This window comes from Nomascus leucogenys, chromosome 22a (assembly GCF_006542625.1).
Source record: "Nomascus leucogenys isolate Asia chromosome 22a, Asia_NLE_v1, whole genome shotgun sequence".
Taxonomy (NCBI): Eukaryota; Metazoa; Chordata; class Mammalia; order Primates; family Hylobatidae; genus Nomascus; species Nomascus leucogenys.
In genome coordinates this window covers 48,793,341-48,805,874 of record NC_044402.1, presented here as the reverse complement: position 1 = coordinate 48,805,874, position 12,534 = coordinate 48,793,341, and the positions used below count along the sequence as shown (strand labels likewise).

At 47.8% G+C, this 12,534-nt stretch overlaps 1 protein-coding gene across 1 annotated transcript; it reads right to left on the bottom strand.

The window, feature by feature from the left end:
• Positions 1–621: 621 nt before the first annotated feature.
• PRSS16 (serine protease 16) lies at positions 622–8,429 on the bottom strand. The gene is made up of 12 exons (XM_003271947.4): positions 8,351–8,429; positions 8,110–8,276; positions 7,212–7,311; positions 6,924–7,053; positions 5,140–5,263; positions 4,827–4,904; positions 4,682–4,729; positions 3,888–4,178; positions 2,987–3,128; positions 1,067–1,246; positions 807–952; positions 622–690 (listed from the first exon to the last, which is right to left on the bottom strand). Exons 1-12 carry the CDS (start codon positions 8,418–8,420, stop codon positions 622–624), a joined length of 1,545 nt encoding a protein of 514 aa, XP_003271995.2. The 5' UTR covers positions 8,421–8,429.
• Between the last annotated feature and the right edge of the window lie 4,105 nt (positions 8,430–12,534).

The following is a 12,534-nucleotide window of genomic DNA, read 5'->3' as shown; positions in this document are numbered from 1 at the left end:
AATAGCCAGGGCAGAGCAAGAGAGAGAGGAGAGACAAAGACACTGACGGAGAGCCGGAAACAAAAACGCAGATGGAAGAACAGAAAGATAAACAGAGAAATAGACAAAAACACAGAGATAGAAATGAAGATATTCAGAGAAACAGAAGGAGATTAGAAAGACAAATAGTGACAGGGAAAGAGAGAGGAAGAGACTGAGGGAAAGGGGTACAGTGAGAGAAACTGAGAAGCAAGGACAGGTTCAGGATCTAAAGTCCAGAAAAAGAAACTTACAGCAAAGCCCCTAACCCAGGAGCTGGAGTGGCAGAATTTGAACCAGAATCTGACCAGCAGGGGGAGGGCACCAGCATGAGAAGTCACATTTGTTTGACATTTAACATTCAAAATACCAATATTTACAATGAGAATAATGATCCACTTATATTTCCATAACTCTCTGCAATAAAGCACTTTAAGTTGAGAATAAGCATGTTTGCAGACACATGCCAGTTACATGTGGAACAGGTGCTGAATCCCAATTCCTGGGAGTTTCTTCTTTCAAAACAAGCTGCTTTCTTTTGTTCAGTGAACAACTATGTCCAGGACTGAGGTGACCATGCAGCGAGTGGAAAGGGTATGAGATTCAGACCTCACCCTTAATCTGGCTCTCCTTTGCCAGCTTGAGCCAGGTCTGCAGCTGCCGGAAGATGTTCTGTGGGGAGGTAGGAAGAATTGTGAAAGTCAGATTTCAGCACCAGCAGAAGGAAGGGACATGCAAATGATTATTCAAATGAGAATGCAAATGATTCAGAGCCTTTTTTCTCTTACCTGGCGCCCTTGGCGGAGGCTGGGGGAGTCTGAGGGCCTCTCAGGTGCCATGTCCAAGCAGTGGGAGCCAGTGCGGATAAGAAGAGCTGATTCTGAGGATCCTAAAGCCTGTGTTACACTTAGCACATGCCAGGGGTCTGTGTCCCCTGGAAAGAAAGGATAGGATGGGGCTAGGTAGATTGGGTGCTGGGAGAGGATGAAGCTCTGTTGAGCTGGGGCTAGGTGGAGGCTTAGAAGCCAGGTTTTGATAGCACGCTCACCATTAACAAACAGCACTTGGTTAGCCCCAGGGGTCTGGCCACCGTAGTAGGAGTTCGTCTGAGCCACAGCCTGGGCTACTGACAAGGCTGAGAGCCCAAACACCTGCTCACATAGGTCTAGCTGGGAGGGCAGTGCTGGCAGCTGGGAGAAAGGACATCTGGGATTCTCACAGGTGACATCTGTGTAGGGAGATACCTGTAAGTGTGGGTATAGAGCCAGCCCACCACTCTCCTTTAATAATCATTTTCAAAGCTTTCCTCAGTGATGACCAGAACATTTCTAATGCTCCCTTCAAGGAGCTTATAGTCCTGGCAGAGAGACTCACAGTCCCCTGGCAGTGACAGCCCAGAGTGATCAGGGCTGTGATGGAAAAAGGCCAGAAGGCAGGGATCCCAGAGGAAATATGATGGGCTCAGGGAAAGCATCCTGCAAAGGATATGACCTTGAGAAATTAGTAGGACTGAGCCAAACAAAGATAGAGAAGAGAAGGCATAGTAAATAGAGGAAATAGCATGTGCAAAGGTCTGGAATGCTCGGAGCTCAAATTGTATTATGTCTCCCCTGCTTAAAACCCATAGCTCACTGTGCTTTCAGGGTAAAGCTAACTTCCATAACATCAGATTAATTCATCCCTTCCCTCCCTATGTGTTGACCACCTACCATGTGCTCAGATAAATGTTGTACAATATTGGGCACATAGTGGCAACCAAGACAGCTCCAGGCTCTGCTGTCACAGGACTCAGTCCAGAGGGGAAGATAGGCAATAAAAAATGTATGACAGGCTGTGTAAAATGCTAAAGAGAACACAGAGCTATCGAAGTCGGAGGTGGCAAGGCTGACTTATCTTGAGGGATCATGGCTTCCTGAGGGAGGGCATCCTATTGAGACTTGAAGATGAATAATCCAAGCAAAGTGAACAGCACGTAAGAAGTTCCTAAGGTGTTAGGAAGACTAATGTATTAAGAGGGTTGAAATATGTAAAGCCTTATAATAATAACAATAGCAAGGGGTTTATGGAATACTTACTGTAGACCTGCATTATTCTTAGAATGTTACAAATATTACCTTCTTTAGTCCTTGAAACAACCCTATGAGAGAAATATTGCTTGTATTCCCACTTTATAGATGTGGAAACAGGCATAGAGAAGTAAGTTACTTGCCCAGGTTTGCCCAAGATCGCGAGTAGAAAATGGAGCTGGAGTTTGAACATTTAACTTTACCATATGTAGTATTTGGGACATGCTTATACTACAAAAAAATCTGTTGTATATGTGAAATTCAAATTTAACTGGGCATCCTGTATTGTATCTAGCAAGACTACCCTGGGGTCTTTGAGGAGCTGTGGTTTTGAGTACAGGAGGGACAAGGCTATATTTACAAGGATATCTGTGGATGCTATGAAAAAGTTGGATTGTACAGATGAAGTGAAAACCATGAGACCAGAGAAGAGGCTGGGAAGGGATCCAGGCAAGAAAGAATGGAGGTTCCTAGCAGGACAGCAGAGGTAGGCACAGAAAGCAGAAGGGATGGACTGTAGAGTTGTCCATGCAGAGTGAGGAGGACTCAGTAATTGACAGGGTAGCTAGAAAATGGGAAGGAAGCAACTAAAACAAGGCTCAAGTTTCTAGTCTGGTGGATGGGGAAAGGGGGCCATCCCTGGAATGGCGACACAGAGAAAGAACAGGCTGAAGGGAAGATCACTTAAGTGGAGACCTCAGTGTGTGCATGAGGAGGTATGTGAGGGCCAAGCACACGCGCACACTCGTATGGCTTCCACCTTCTCCAGCCCAACATCTGCAGGTTACACAGTGCCTGAGAGCCAGGTCAAAATGAGTCCAGACCACCTGTAAGATGACTTCTCTGCGCATAGTAAAAAGGTTGTTTGAGGGGACAAAGTTAGGGTTAGGCCAGTCACTTACAGAAGCCGAACTCGGTACATGTCTGGTACAACCACTGCCGGTCACCCACACCGGACAGCTGAGGTTCTGTGCTCCTCAGCTGTGCCACTGTCTCTGCTCGGGAAAAGCTTAAACACTTCTGGCCCAGGCTGTGCAAGACAATCTAGGGAACAATGTACATACATAAGACATAAATTCCTCCTCTCTTCCCAGCAAGCCAGGGCGCAGAGGCCTATGTCCCCAGAGGTCAAAAGTGAGAAATAGAAGGGTGAGTTCCTGAGTTCTCCTGGGAGTCAGTGGTCAGAGGGGGTGGATGCCTGGGTCCTTGTGAGTTAGAGATCAAGGCACTAGAAGACTGAGACCTTATTACCTGTGAGAGCTTGGGCAAGTGATAATCTTTCAGACTTCAGTTTCCTCTTCTGTAAGTGGCGATAATAATAGTCCCTATCTCTTGAGAATTTAATGAAATAATATATGTGAAGCACTTCATGCAGCACTTGGTCCAGACAGTGCTGGAAAAGCGACAGCTGGATTGCAGGTTTGGATTTAGAGGCTGCAGGCCCAGGTACCTAGAAGAACCCTTTCCCCAGAGATACATTTTTTCATTCATTCTAAAAATACTAAGTGAGAATTTGCCATGTGCCAGGCACTCCTGCAGGCCCCCCAAAAGAGAACAGGACAAGATAGACAAAATAGGTAATAATCGCAGTCTCTAATATTCGCACACTGTGTGCCAGGCTCCCAGCTGATTGCTCTACATGACCTGCCTCATTTTCATCGGCCCTGTGAAGTGTTATCCCCATTTTACAGATGAGAAAACGAAGTTTCAGAGAAGGTTCTCGCTTGCCCAAGATCACACAACGGAAGTGGGGCAGGAACCTTTGTCCGCTGACTCCTCCCAGCTGTGCCAGGGAGTGCTCACCTTCACCGCCCGACGAAGCCCGCAGTAGGGCGTGGAGTGGCTGCGGTTGCCCCCGCCCCCGAGGAGAAGTCCGCAGAGCTGTCGCACGCTTAGCGGTACTCCCGCCTGCCCATCATACTGCACTACACCTCCCACCAGTGCCTGCAGCGCCCCCAGCAGCTCCGCCTGGTTTTCAGCGCGGCCCAGGGGCCCGCACACGCTCAGCTCTGTCCGCAACGCTGCTTGAGCCGCCCCACCCGAGCGCAGCCGCCGCTCCACTTCAGCGAAGGCGACGGACACCGCCGCCCGGCACTGTGGGAAGCAAGAGGCGATGTCCGCCAAGACTCAGGCTGGGCCTCGGCTTTCCCTTCCCAGGACCTGCGTGCTCCTTGGGTTCCCCACTTTCTCCCAGAGGGACTCAGAGGGTGCAGACCGAGTTCTTGGCCCAGGCCCCCGCCCCCAGGTCCCCGCCCCCAGGTCCCCGTCTCGCAGCCATCCTTCTCGGGTAGTCCCTGCAGGCCCCGCCCTCCGTTGTGGCCCCGCCCTCCGTTGTGGCCCAGCCCCACCTTGAGCCTCACCTCCGGATAGGATTGTCCCTGCCCAAACCCCGCCCTCTCTGGGGAGCGCCTCTTTTCCTGGTGCCCCGCCTATTCGTCAGCTCCCGCCTTCTTCCAAAACCTGCGTATTCCCCCGAGCTCCGACCTTCCTTAGACCCCGCCACGTTGCAGGTTTCGCCCTTCTCTGGCCTTCTCTTCCCTGGCATTCGAGGCCTCTTTTCCCCCCCAGTCCCCCTCGGACTAGGCCCCACCTCCTACCTCCAGGGACCCGCCGATCTCAGTGCTCATTAGGCTTCTGGATACCACCTGTGGGCGGACCGCAGAGGAAGGTATCTGGAAGTGCCAAGGGACTCCGCTCACTGGGACCCCCCCTCCTCCCGCACCTGCTGCTCGCCATCCTTACGTCATTATACTCGGAGAAATCCAGCACGGCCCGCACCGGGGCGGAGGAGGCGACGGACGCGAAAATGAGATGTGGGAACTAAGGGAGGAGACGCCGTTAGCCTGCGGGCTGAGGGGCTGGAATCGCATATCTTCCTGCCTCTGTGTCACTCACTCGCTGTGTGATCTCGGGTTCTTATGAAGACAGCTTGTGCAAAATTCTTGGGGGGCGGGAGGAAGGTAGGGGCGTGGTGGGAGGGTATTCCTATTATCTGAGACTGGGGCCCTGGAGTCCGAGTTCCCGCCCCCTAGCCCACCCGGAGGAGTCGCAGGACCTTCAGCCGGGCCCAGGCGGCCAAGGAGCCGGCATAGGAACCTCCGAAGCAGATCCAGGGGCTGGAGGAGGAGACGTTAAAGAGGCGGGAAAGTGCCAGGCGGGCAGAGACCACATCAGCCAGCCTAGGGTCAAAGGGGGGACTCGGTCGGTCCTCATCGCTGGGAATCCCTGAAGATTTCCCCATTCTGGGGGAAACCCGGATCCAGAGACATGAATGGGTGAATCTGGCCAGAAGCCAGGGCTGTTTTCTCATGATGGGTTTCCAAGGGTTCTCCAAGCCACATACACGTCCCAGAACTTGTGTGCCTAGGCCAAGGGAGACCCTGTCCTCGTCCACTTTCTAGAAAGCCACCACCCTCTTTCCCTTCTCGTTTTAGGTAGGAGAGGAAAAATTTCCAAGTCAGTTTAGATGAAAACTTGACAAATGTAGGGAAGGGTTGAGGGCACTCAAGGAGGGCTACTCAGAGGAGAAGGAGGGGTCCTAACCTGATGAGTTAGAAGGTATTGGGAGAGCGAACAGACACAAAGAGAAATGGAGAGTGAAGTTTGGATATGTCTAACATCCTCTTTCCCCTGCCAAGGGCTTTCTTTCTTCCCTAACCTTTCTGAATGGCTTGCAGTTGCTGCCATCCTGCTGCAGTTAGAAAACCGTTTAGTCCATCCTGGCTAACATGGTGAAACCCCGTCTCTACTAAAAATACAAAAAAATTAGCCCGGCGTGGTGGTGGGCGCCTGTAGTCCCAGCTACTCGGGAGGCTGAGGCAGGAGAATGCGTGAACCCGGGAGGTGGAGCTTGCAGTGAGCCGAGATCGCGCCACTGCACTCCAGCCTGGGTGATAGAGCGAGACTCCGTCTCAAAAAAAAAAAAAAAAAAATAGAAAACCGTTTAGCTTGTAGAAAAGATTAAGATGCAGAGAGAGACAGAGATGGAGACAAAGAGGCACAGATGTAGATACAGAGACGGAGAAAATGAGACAGACAGGCAAAGAGACTGTTACAGACAGAAACAGACGGAGATACCAATGAGGAAAGAAAAAGCTAAGTTCTGTAAGAATAAAGCAGATGAAAGAAACAAAAAGCAGAAGTAAAGTTGGAAAAATGGTGGGGGTCGTTAATAGGAGTGAGATGCACTGAAGGAGGCTGGGGTGGGAGCCATAAAAATATCTGGGGGAAGGCCACGCCATGCAGAGGGATGAGTTCAAAGGCTCAAGGCAGGAATGTGCATGTAAGTCTGGAGGACAGTGACGACCTCAGTGTAGCTGGAGCCCAGTGAAAATGAGAGAGTGGAGGTCAGAGTTAACTAGAGGCCAAAACCCATTGGACCCCATGGCCACTATAAAAGCTTTGACTTTACTCTGAGCAATACAGAAGACATCTGAGGGACTTAAGCCAGGGAGGATCATGACCTGGTTTATGCTCTAACAGAATTACTCTGATTTCCACCTGGAAGTCGAGGGCAGAGCAGGGAAAATCGTGAGAATGCTGTGGCTATAATCCAGATAAAGAATGCTGGTGGCCTGTACAGTGATACAGTGGCTTACTTCAGACAGAGACACAGCAACAGAAAGAATACAGGATAAAAGAAAGACAGATAGGGAGAGTCAGAGACCCAGAAATGGAAAGAGAAAAAACAAGACACTATGAAAGACAGAAGAAAACAGAGGGAATCAGAGACTCAGAGGTTGACTTCAGACAGTGGAGGAGAGAGACACAGATGCAGAGATGCCAAAGCACAGATGTTCCCGTCCTTTGACCATAAACACTTTCCCTTCCTCCACTCACGCATGGCGGCTGGACAAGAAGCGGAGCTGGGCCATTTCCAGGCCTCCAGCAGGTATACTCAGGCCATAAAATCTGTGTTCCAGGCTTATCACCAGGGCACCCCAGGCTGGGGCCAGGGCTGCGGGATGGCCTGTGAAGAGTGTATGGGTGGGGGGTGGGGGGATGTGAGATGCAAGTTGAGTTTAAGCCCTTGCACTCCTCAGGTCTCACAGCATTGCAGTATGCAGCTCCCCTTCCTGGTCCCCACCAGCATCCCAACTCCTTCTTTCCCCCAACCTTGCCTCTTACCTCTCATCACTGAGCCAGGCCCAAGGCTGCCCTCACCTCCAAGATGCAGGAATATGGGTCCATCCTGGCCAACCCAATGTTGGTCATTCACCCAGTAACGCTAAGAGGTGGGATGGGGAAGAAGAAATGGCACTGTGAGAGTCCTGATTTATTCTCGATTCCTCATTTGTTCCAGTCTCTCTCCCTAATGGATCTTTCCTTATGTACTTAACAGTATCTGAAATGAGCTTGTTTATTTACTTGCTCACTTTTCTCCTGTTCATCTCCTCATCTAGAAAGCAAAATCTACAACAGCAAATTTTTGGCCTGGTTTTTCACTCTTATATCCCCAGAACTGAGGGAGTGGCTCTTACATTGAAGGAACTTGCTATTTCTTGAAGTAATAATTGTAGAATAAGAAATAAATGCAGATGGATTTAGGAATAAGATCCAAGTGGGATGATATTTGGAGACTAAATACAGAGGAAGCACTGAAAAATGGCGAATTTGTTCCTTCTTTTGGTAGATATCTTTGAGTGCCTATTGTGAGCTAGGTCTGATTCCAAAGCTGGTTCAAATTTCCGCTACCTACTGAGACCTGGTGGTAGGTTTTGTGTCCAGTCTGGACAGTGACAAGGGGGTAGGGAGGATCAGTGAATGTGAATGACAGAGAGAAAGAAATGGTGAAAGGCAAGATCTGAGGGACAAAACGAGTGGGACCCCGAGGAGAGGGGAGACTAAGGCCAAATCTAAAAAGGGCAGGAAAAGGGATAGTGACAGCAAGCATAACATGAGATTCAAGCAGAGGGATGGGGAGAGCTGAGGTGTGGAGAGGGAAAAAAGTGCAGACTGAGGAAGAGATGAGGGAGACTGAGGAGAGGGCAGGATGGGCAGTGGACTCCCCGTCTCCTGGCCTCACCTGTAGGAAGGATCGTCTGTCGGACACGTTGAAGGGGTCCAGCAGTTGCTCCAGCCACCCCACTTTTGGGAGGGCTGCAGCACCTGGCCCCAGGCTCAGGCCCAGGCCCTGGGCAGAGCTCTCCTGAAACTGCTGAATGTGCTCACCCAGGCGCCTAAGAAGGGAGGCTGTGGGACATGGAGGGAAGGAAGTCAGGCTGGCCCCATTAGGATGCCCTGCTTGACCCTCCGCCTCCTCTTACCTGGAGCCGAGAGTCCCCAGAGGGAAACCAAGAGCAGAGGGCCCAGCCACCGGGCAAGCCAGACGGCCATGGTGTTCGGGACTCTGTTCTCCCCCAGGAGGACCTTTATCTTATCCTCAGCAGCCAGGCTTTAAATCCATCACCTTTCAGCAGAGGCTCAGGTTTCTTTCCTTTCCTGGTAGGTCAAGCGTCTGTAGGAACTGCTAACGCGGGACAGGGACGCCAGAGTCTGTACACAGAGGCTGCTGATGCAGCATCGGAACTCCCAGTTTCTTCTCTCTGGGCCTCTCAGTCTGTTCTTCCCTCAGCCCTCGCTGTCTCAGTCTCCTCCTCTCCGCTCTTCAGTCTACCTTGTCTTTATCTCGGATTCCTCCTTTGTATGCCTTATTGTCCTTCAACCTCTGTCTCTCCCCGCCTCAGCACCTCCTCTGGAACCCCAGTTGCCCACTTATTCTCAGTCTTTTCTTTCTGCCCCTCAGGATATCTTCAGTACCCCTCAGTTGTTCCCACACTCAGTCTTTCCCTCTCTTTGTTCTCAGTCCCCCATCTCTTTTTCAGTCTTTCTCTCCATACTCGTCTCTTTGTCTCCCAATCTCACCTTGTCTATTTTCCAGCCCCCTCACTTTCTGCTCTGCTTCACTGCCCCGAGCTTCTCTGACGCACAATCTCACACTGTCCATAGACTCCTTACAGTTCTTTGAACATACCAGGCTTGCTTCTGCCTTAGGGTTCTTATTCTTGTTGTTCCCACCCTGTGGATTGTGATTTCCCCATATACCCATGTGGTTTGCTCCCTCACTTCAATTAGATCTTTATTCAAAGGTCATTCATTCAGAAAGGTCTTCTATGGTCAGCTTTTTAAAAATTGCCAAACCTATGGCCCTCTTCTATTCCTTTTCAAACTTTATTCCTAATTCTTTTTCATAGGACTTATTCACTATGAGAAATATTGTACATTTAAAAAATTATTCCCATAAGTTTAAAAAATATATCCAGAATCGGATGACTTCTCACTACCTTCAGTGCTACCACTGCTGAGCCACCATCATCTCTGACTTGGGATATCATGGAAGCCTTTTACCTGGTCCCTTGTTTCTGCCTCATGACTTATTCTACACTCAGCAGACAGAGAGATAGAATTAAATATTAGCCCAATCATTCACAATCATTCACTCCCTGGTTTAGAACACTTCCCTGATGCCCCATCTTACTCAAAGTAAATCTAAAGTTTTGAAAACAGTTTTTAAAACTCTGTATGACCTGGCCCCTTGTTATATATACTGTCATGATTTCATCTCCTACCCCTCCTGGGTTCACTGCTCCAGCTGCATTGGGCTATTTCATATTTCACAAGACACACTCCTTCCTTAGAATTTTTGCTCTCATTGGGATGCTTTTCCTCCAAATATCTGTGAGTCTTATTTTACCACTTCCTATAGTTCCCCATTCATATATTTTATCTTACCAAATAGGTTTTACCTGACCACTCTTATAAAATGGCACAACCCCTGAGACCCTGTCCCCTGATCCTTCTGTTGTCACTCTCTGATAGTGACGACATTTTATTGCATTTCTCTCCCAAACCATTCCCCAGGAAGTAAGATTATTGTGGGAAGGAATTTTGTCTGTTTTGTTCACTGGTGTACCCATAACACCCAAACTACTTCAAGGCACTTAATAGGTTCTCAATGAATATGCAATGAGCAAAAGGCTATAGGGATAAATTGATTAATTAACACATTAGTTTTCTGCTCAGGAAAGAATTCCCTAAGAATGTGACCTAAGAGCTGAGGCAAGGGAGTGAGTGGGGAGGGAGGAAGGCAGGGAAAAAAAATACTTGAGGTAAGAATGAGGAGCTGGGGGGAGCATGAGGTTATCTGGAGTCAGAGGGTTTCTGGCCCAAGAAAGAGCAGGTGCAAAGACTTTGAGTCACAAACCTGCTTGGCACCTCCAAGGAACATCAACAGTTAGTGGGCTTGAAAGTCAATGAAGGAATTCGAATTAGATGAGAAGAGAGAAGTAATCAGAGATTCAACCCTGCTGGCAAGCCATAGAAAGGGCTTTGGCTTTTATTTAAAGACTGATATATGGCCAGGCGCAGTTGCTCACGATTGTAATCCCAGCACTTCGGGAGGCCGAGGCAGGTGGATCACAAGGTCATTAGTTCGAGACCAGCCTGGCCAACGTGGTGAAACCCTGTCTCTAGTAAAATTACAAAAATTAGCTGGGCATGGTGGGGAGGCGCCTGTAATCCCATCTACTCAGGAGGCTGAGGCAGGAGAATCGCTTGAACCCGGGAGGTGGAGCTTGCAGTGAGCCGAGATCATGCCACTGCACTGTAGCCTGGGCAACAGAGCTAGACTCCGTCTCAAAAAAATAAAATAAAATAAAAAGACTTATATGTTGCTATAAGGGTCCCTTTAAAACATTAATACATAAGTAAATTTAAAGTTGGGTGTGGTGGTGCATGCCTGTATTCTCAGCTACTTGGGAGGCTGGGAGGAGAGGGCTAGGAGTTCAAAGCTGCAGTACACTGTGATCGAGACTGTGAGTAGCCACTGCACTCCATACTGGGCAACACAGTAAGAACCCATAATTAAAAAAATGTATTAGTAAATTTCTAAATTTATTTTTTGATAAATGCCAATTTACTTAGTTGTTTTAATTGCTAGACTGGAAAGACAGGGATCTTTATCCCAACTCAATAATAAGACAAATAGCACAATTGGAAATGGAAAAAGGGTTTGAATAGGCATTTCTCCAAAGAAAATATACCAATGGCCAATAAGCACATGACAAGATGCTCAACATCATTAGTCGTTACTAAAATGCAATTATTTATTTATTTATTTATTTTTGGAGACAGAGTCTCACTCTGTCGCCCAGGCTGGAATGCAGTGGCATGATCTTGGCTCACTACAACCTCCGCCTCCTGGGTTCAAGTGATTCTGCTGCCTCAGCCTCCCGAGCAGCTGGAATTACAGGTTCCGGCTATTTTGTATTTTTAGTAGAGACGGGGTTTCACCATGTTGGCCAGGCTGGTCTCCGTCTCCTGACCTCAAGAGATCCACCCACCTCGGCCTCCCAAAGTGCTGTGATTACAGGCGTGAGCCACTGCACCCAGCCACTAAAATGCAAATTAAAACTGTGAGATAATCCTTCATACTGACAAAAATGGCTCTGATAAAGATAGGCAATACAAGCATTGGAAATGTAAAAGGAAACAGCCACTGTAGAAGACTCTTGAACTCATTTTTTAAAAAACATCACTTTTTTTAGGTATAATTTACATACCATAAAATTCACCAGTTTTTAAGTGTAAGTTTTAATGTTTTTTAGTATATTTACAGATTTGTGCAACTATTAGCAGAATCCAGTTTTAGAACATTTTCAGTGACCCCCAAAAAGTCTCTTCATGCCTATTTGCAGTGAATTCCCATTTCTATCCCTAGCCACAGACAACCATTAATGTGTTTTCTCTATATATTTATTTTCCTTTTTTGAACATTCCATATAAAAAGAATTCTACAATGTATGCTTTTTTATGTCTGGCTTCTTCCACTTAGCATAATGTTTTTGAGGTTCATCCATGTTGTAGCAGGTATCAACATTTCATTTCCTTTTATGGCTGAATAATATTCTGTTTTATGGATATACTATGTTTGAGCTATCTATTAATCAGTCAATGCGCATTTGGGTTATTTCCTCTTTTTGCTATTATGACTAATGCCACTATGAACATTCGTGTACTAGTCTTTTTGTTGAGATACATTTTCATTTCTCTTGGGTAGATACCTAGATGTGGAATTACAAGAGCATATATTAAAATCAAATCTAACTTTTAAGCAAATTGAACTGAACTGTTTTCCAAAGTGGCTGTACCATTTGTTCATGTAATTTCTTAGACTCCAGAAACCTGAACCAAACAGGTAGAAAGTCTCCAATTTCAAACATGAACATGCTGGAAAAGTGAAAACTGAAAGACGCCAGGAAAAATCATTGAATAGAGAGGACCAGAGGCTGCCAGATTATCCCTTCAGGCATGAAACTGAATTTTTTTATTGTGGGCCTTGGTGCCTGCTGCCTGAAGTTCAGCGGGTCAGACCCCTGGTGAGCATAGACATGATGTCCTTCAGGAGGGTCAGAAATTTCCATGGATTCCCCAGTCAGAAGCCGCCGGTTTG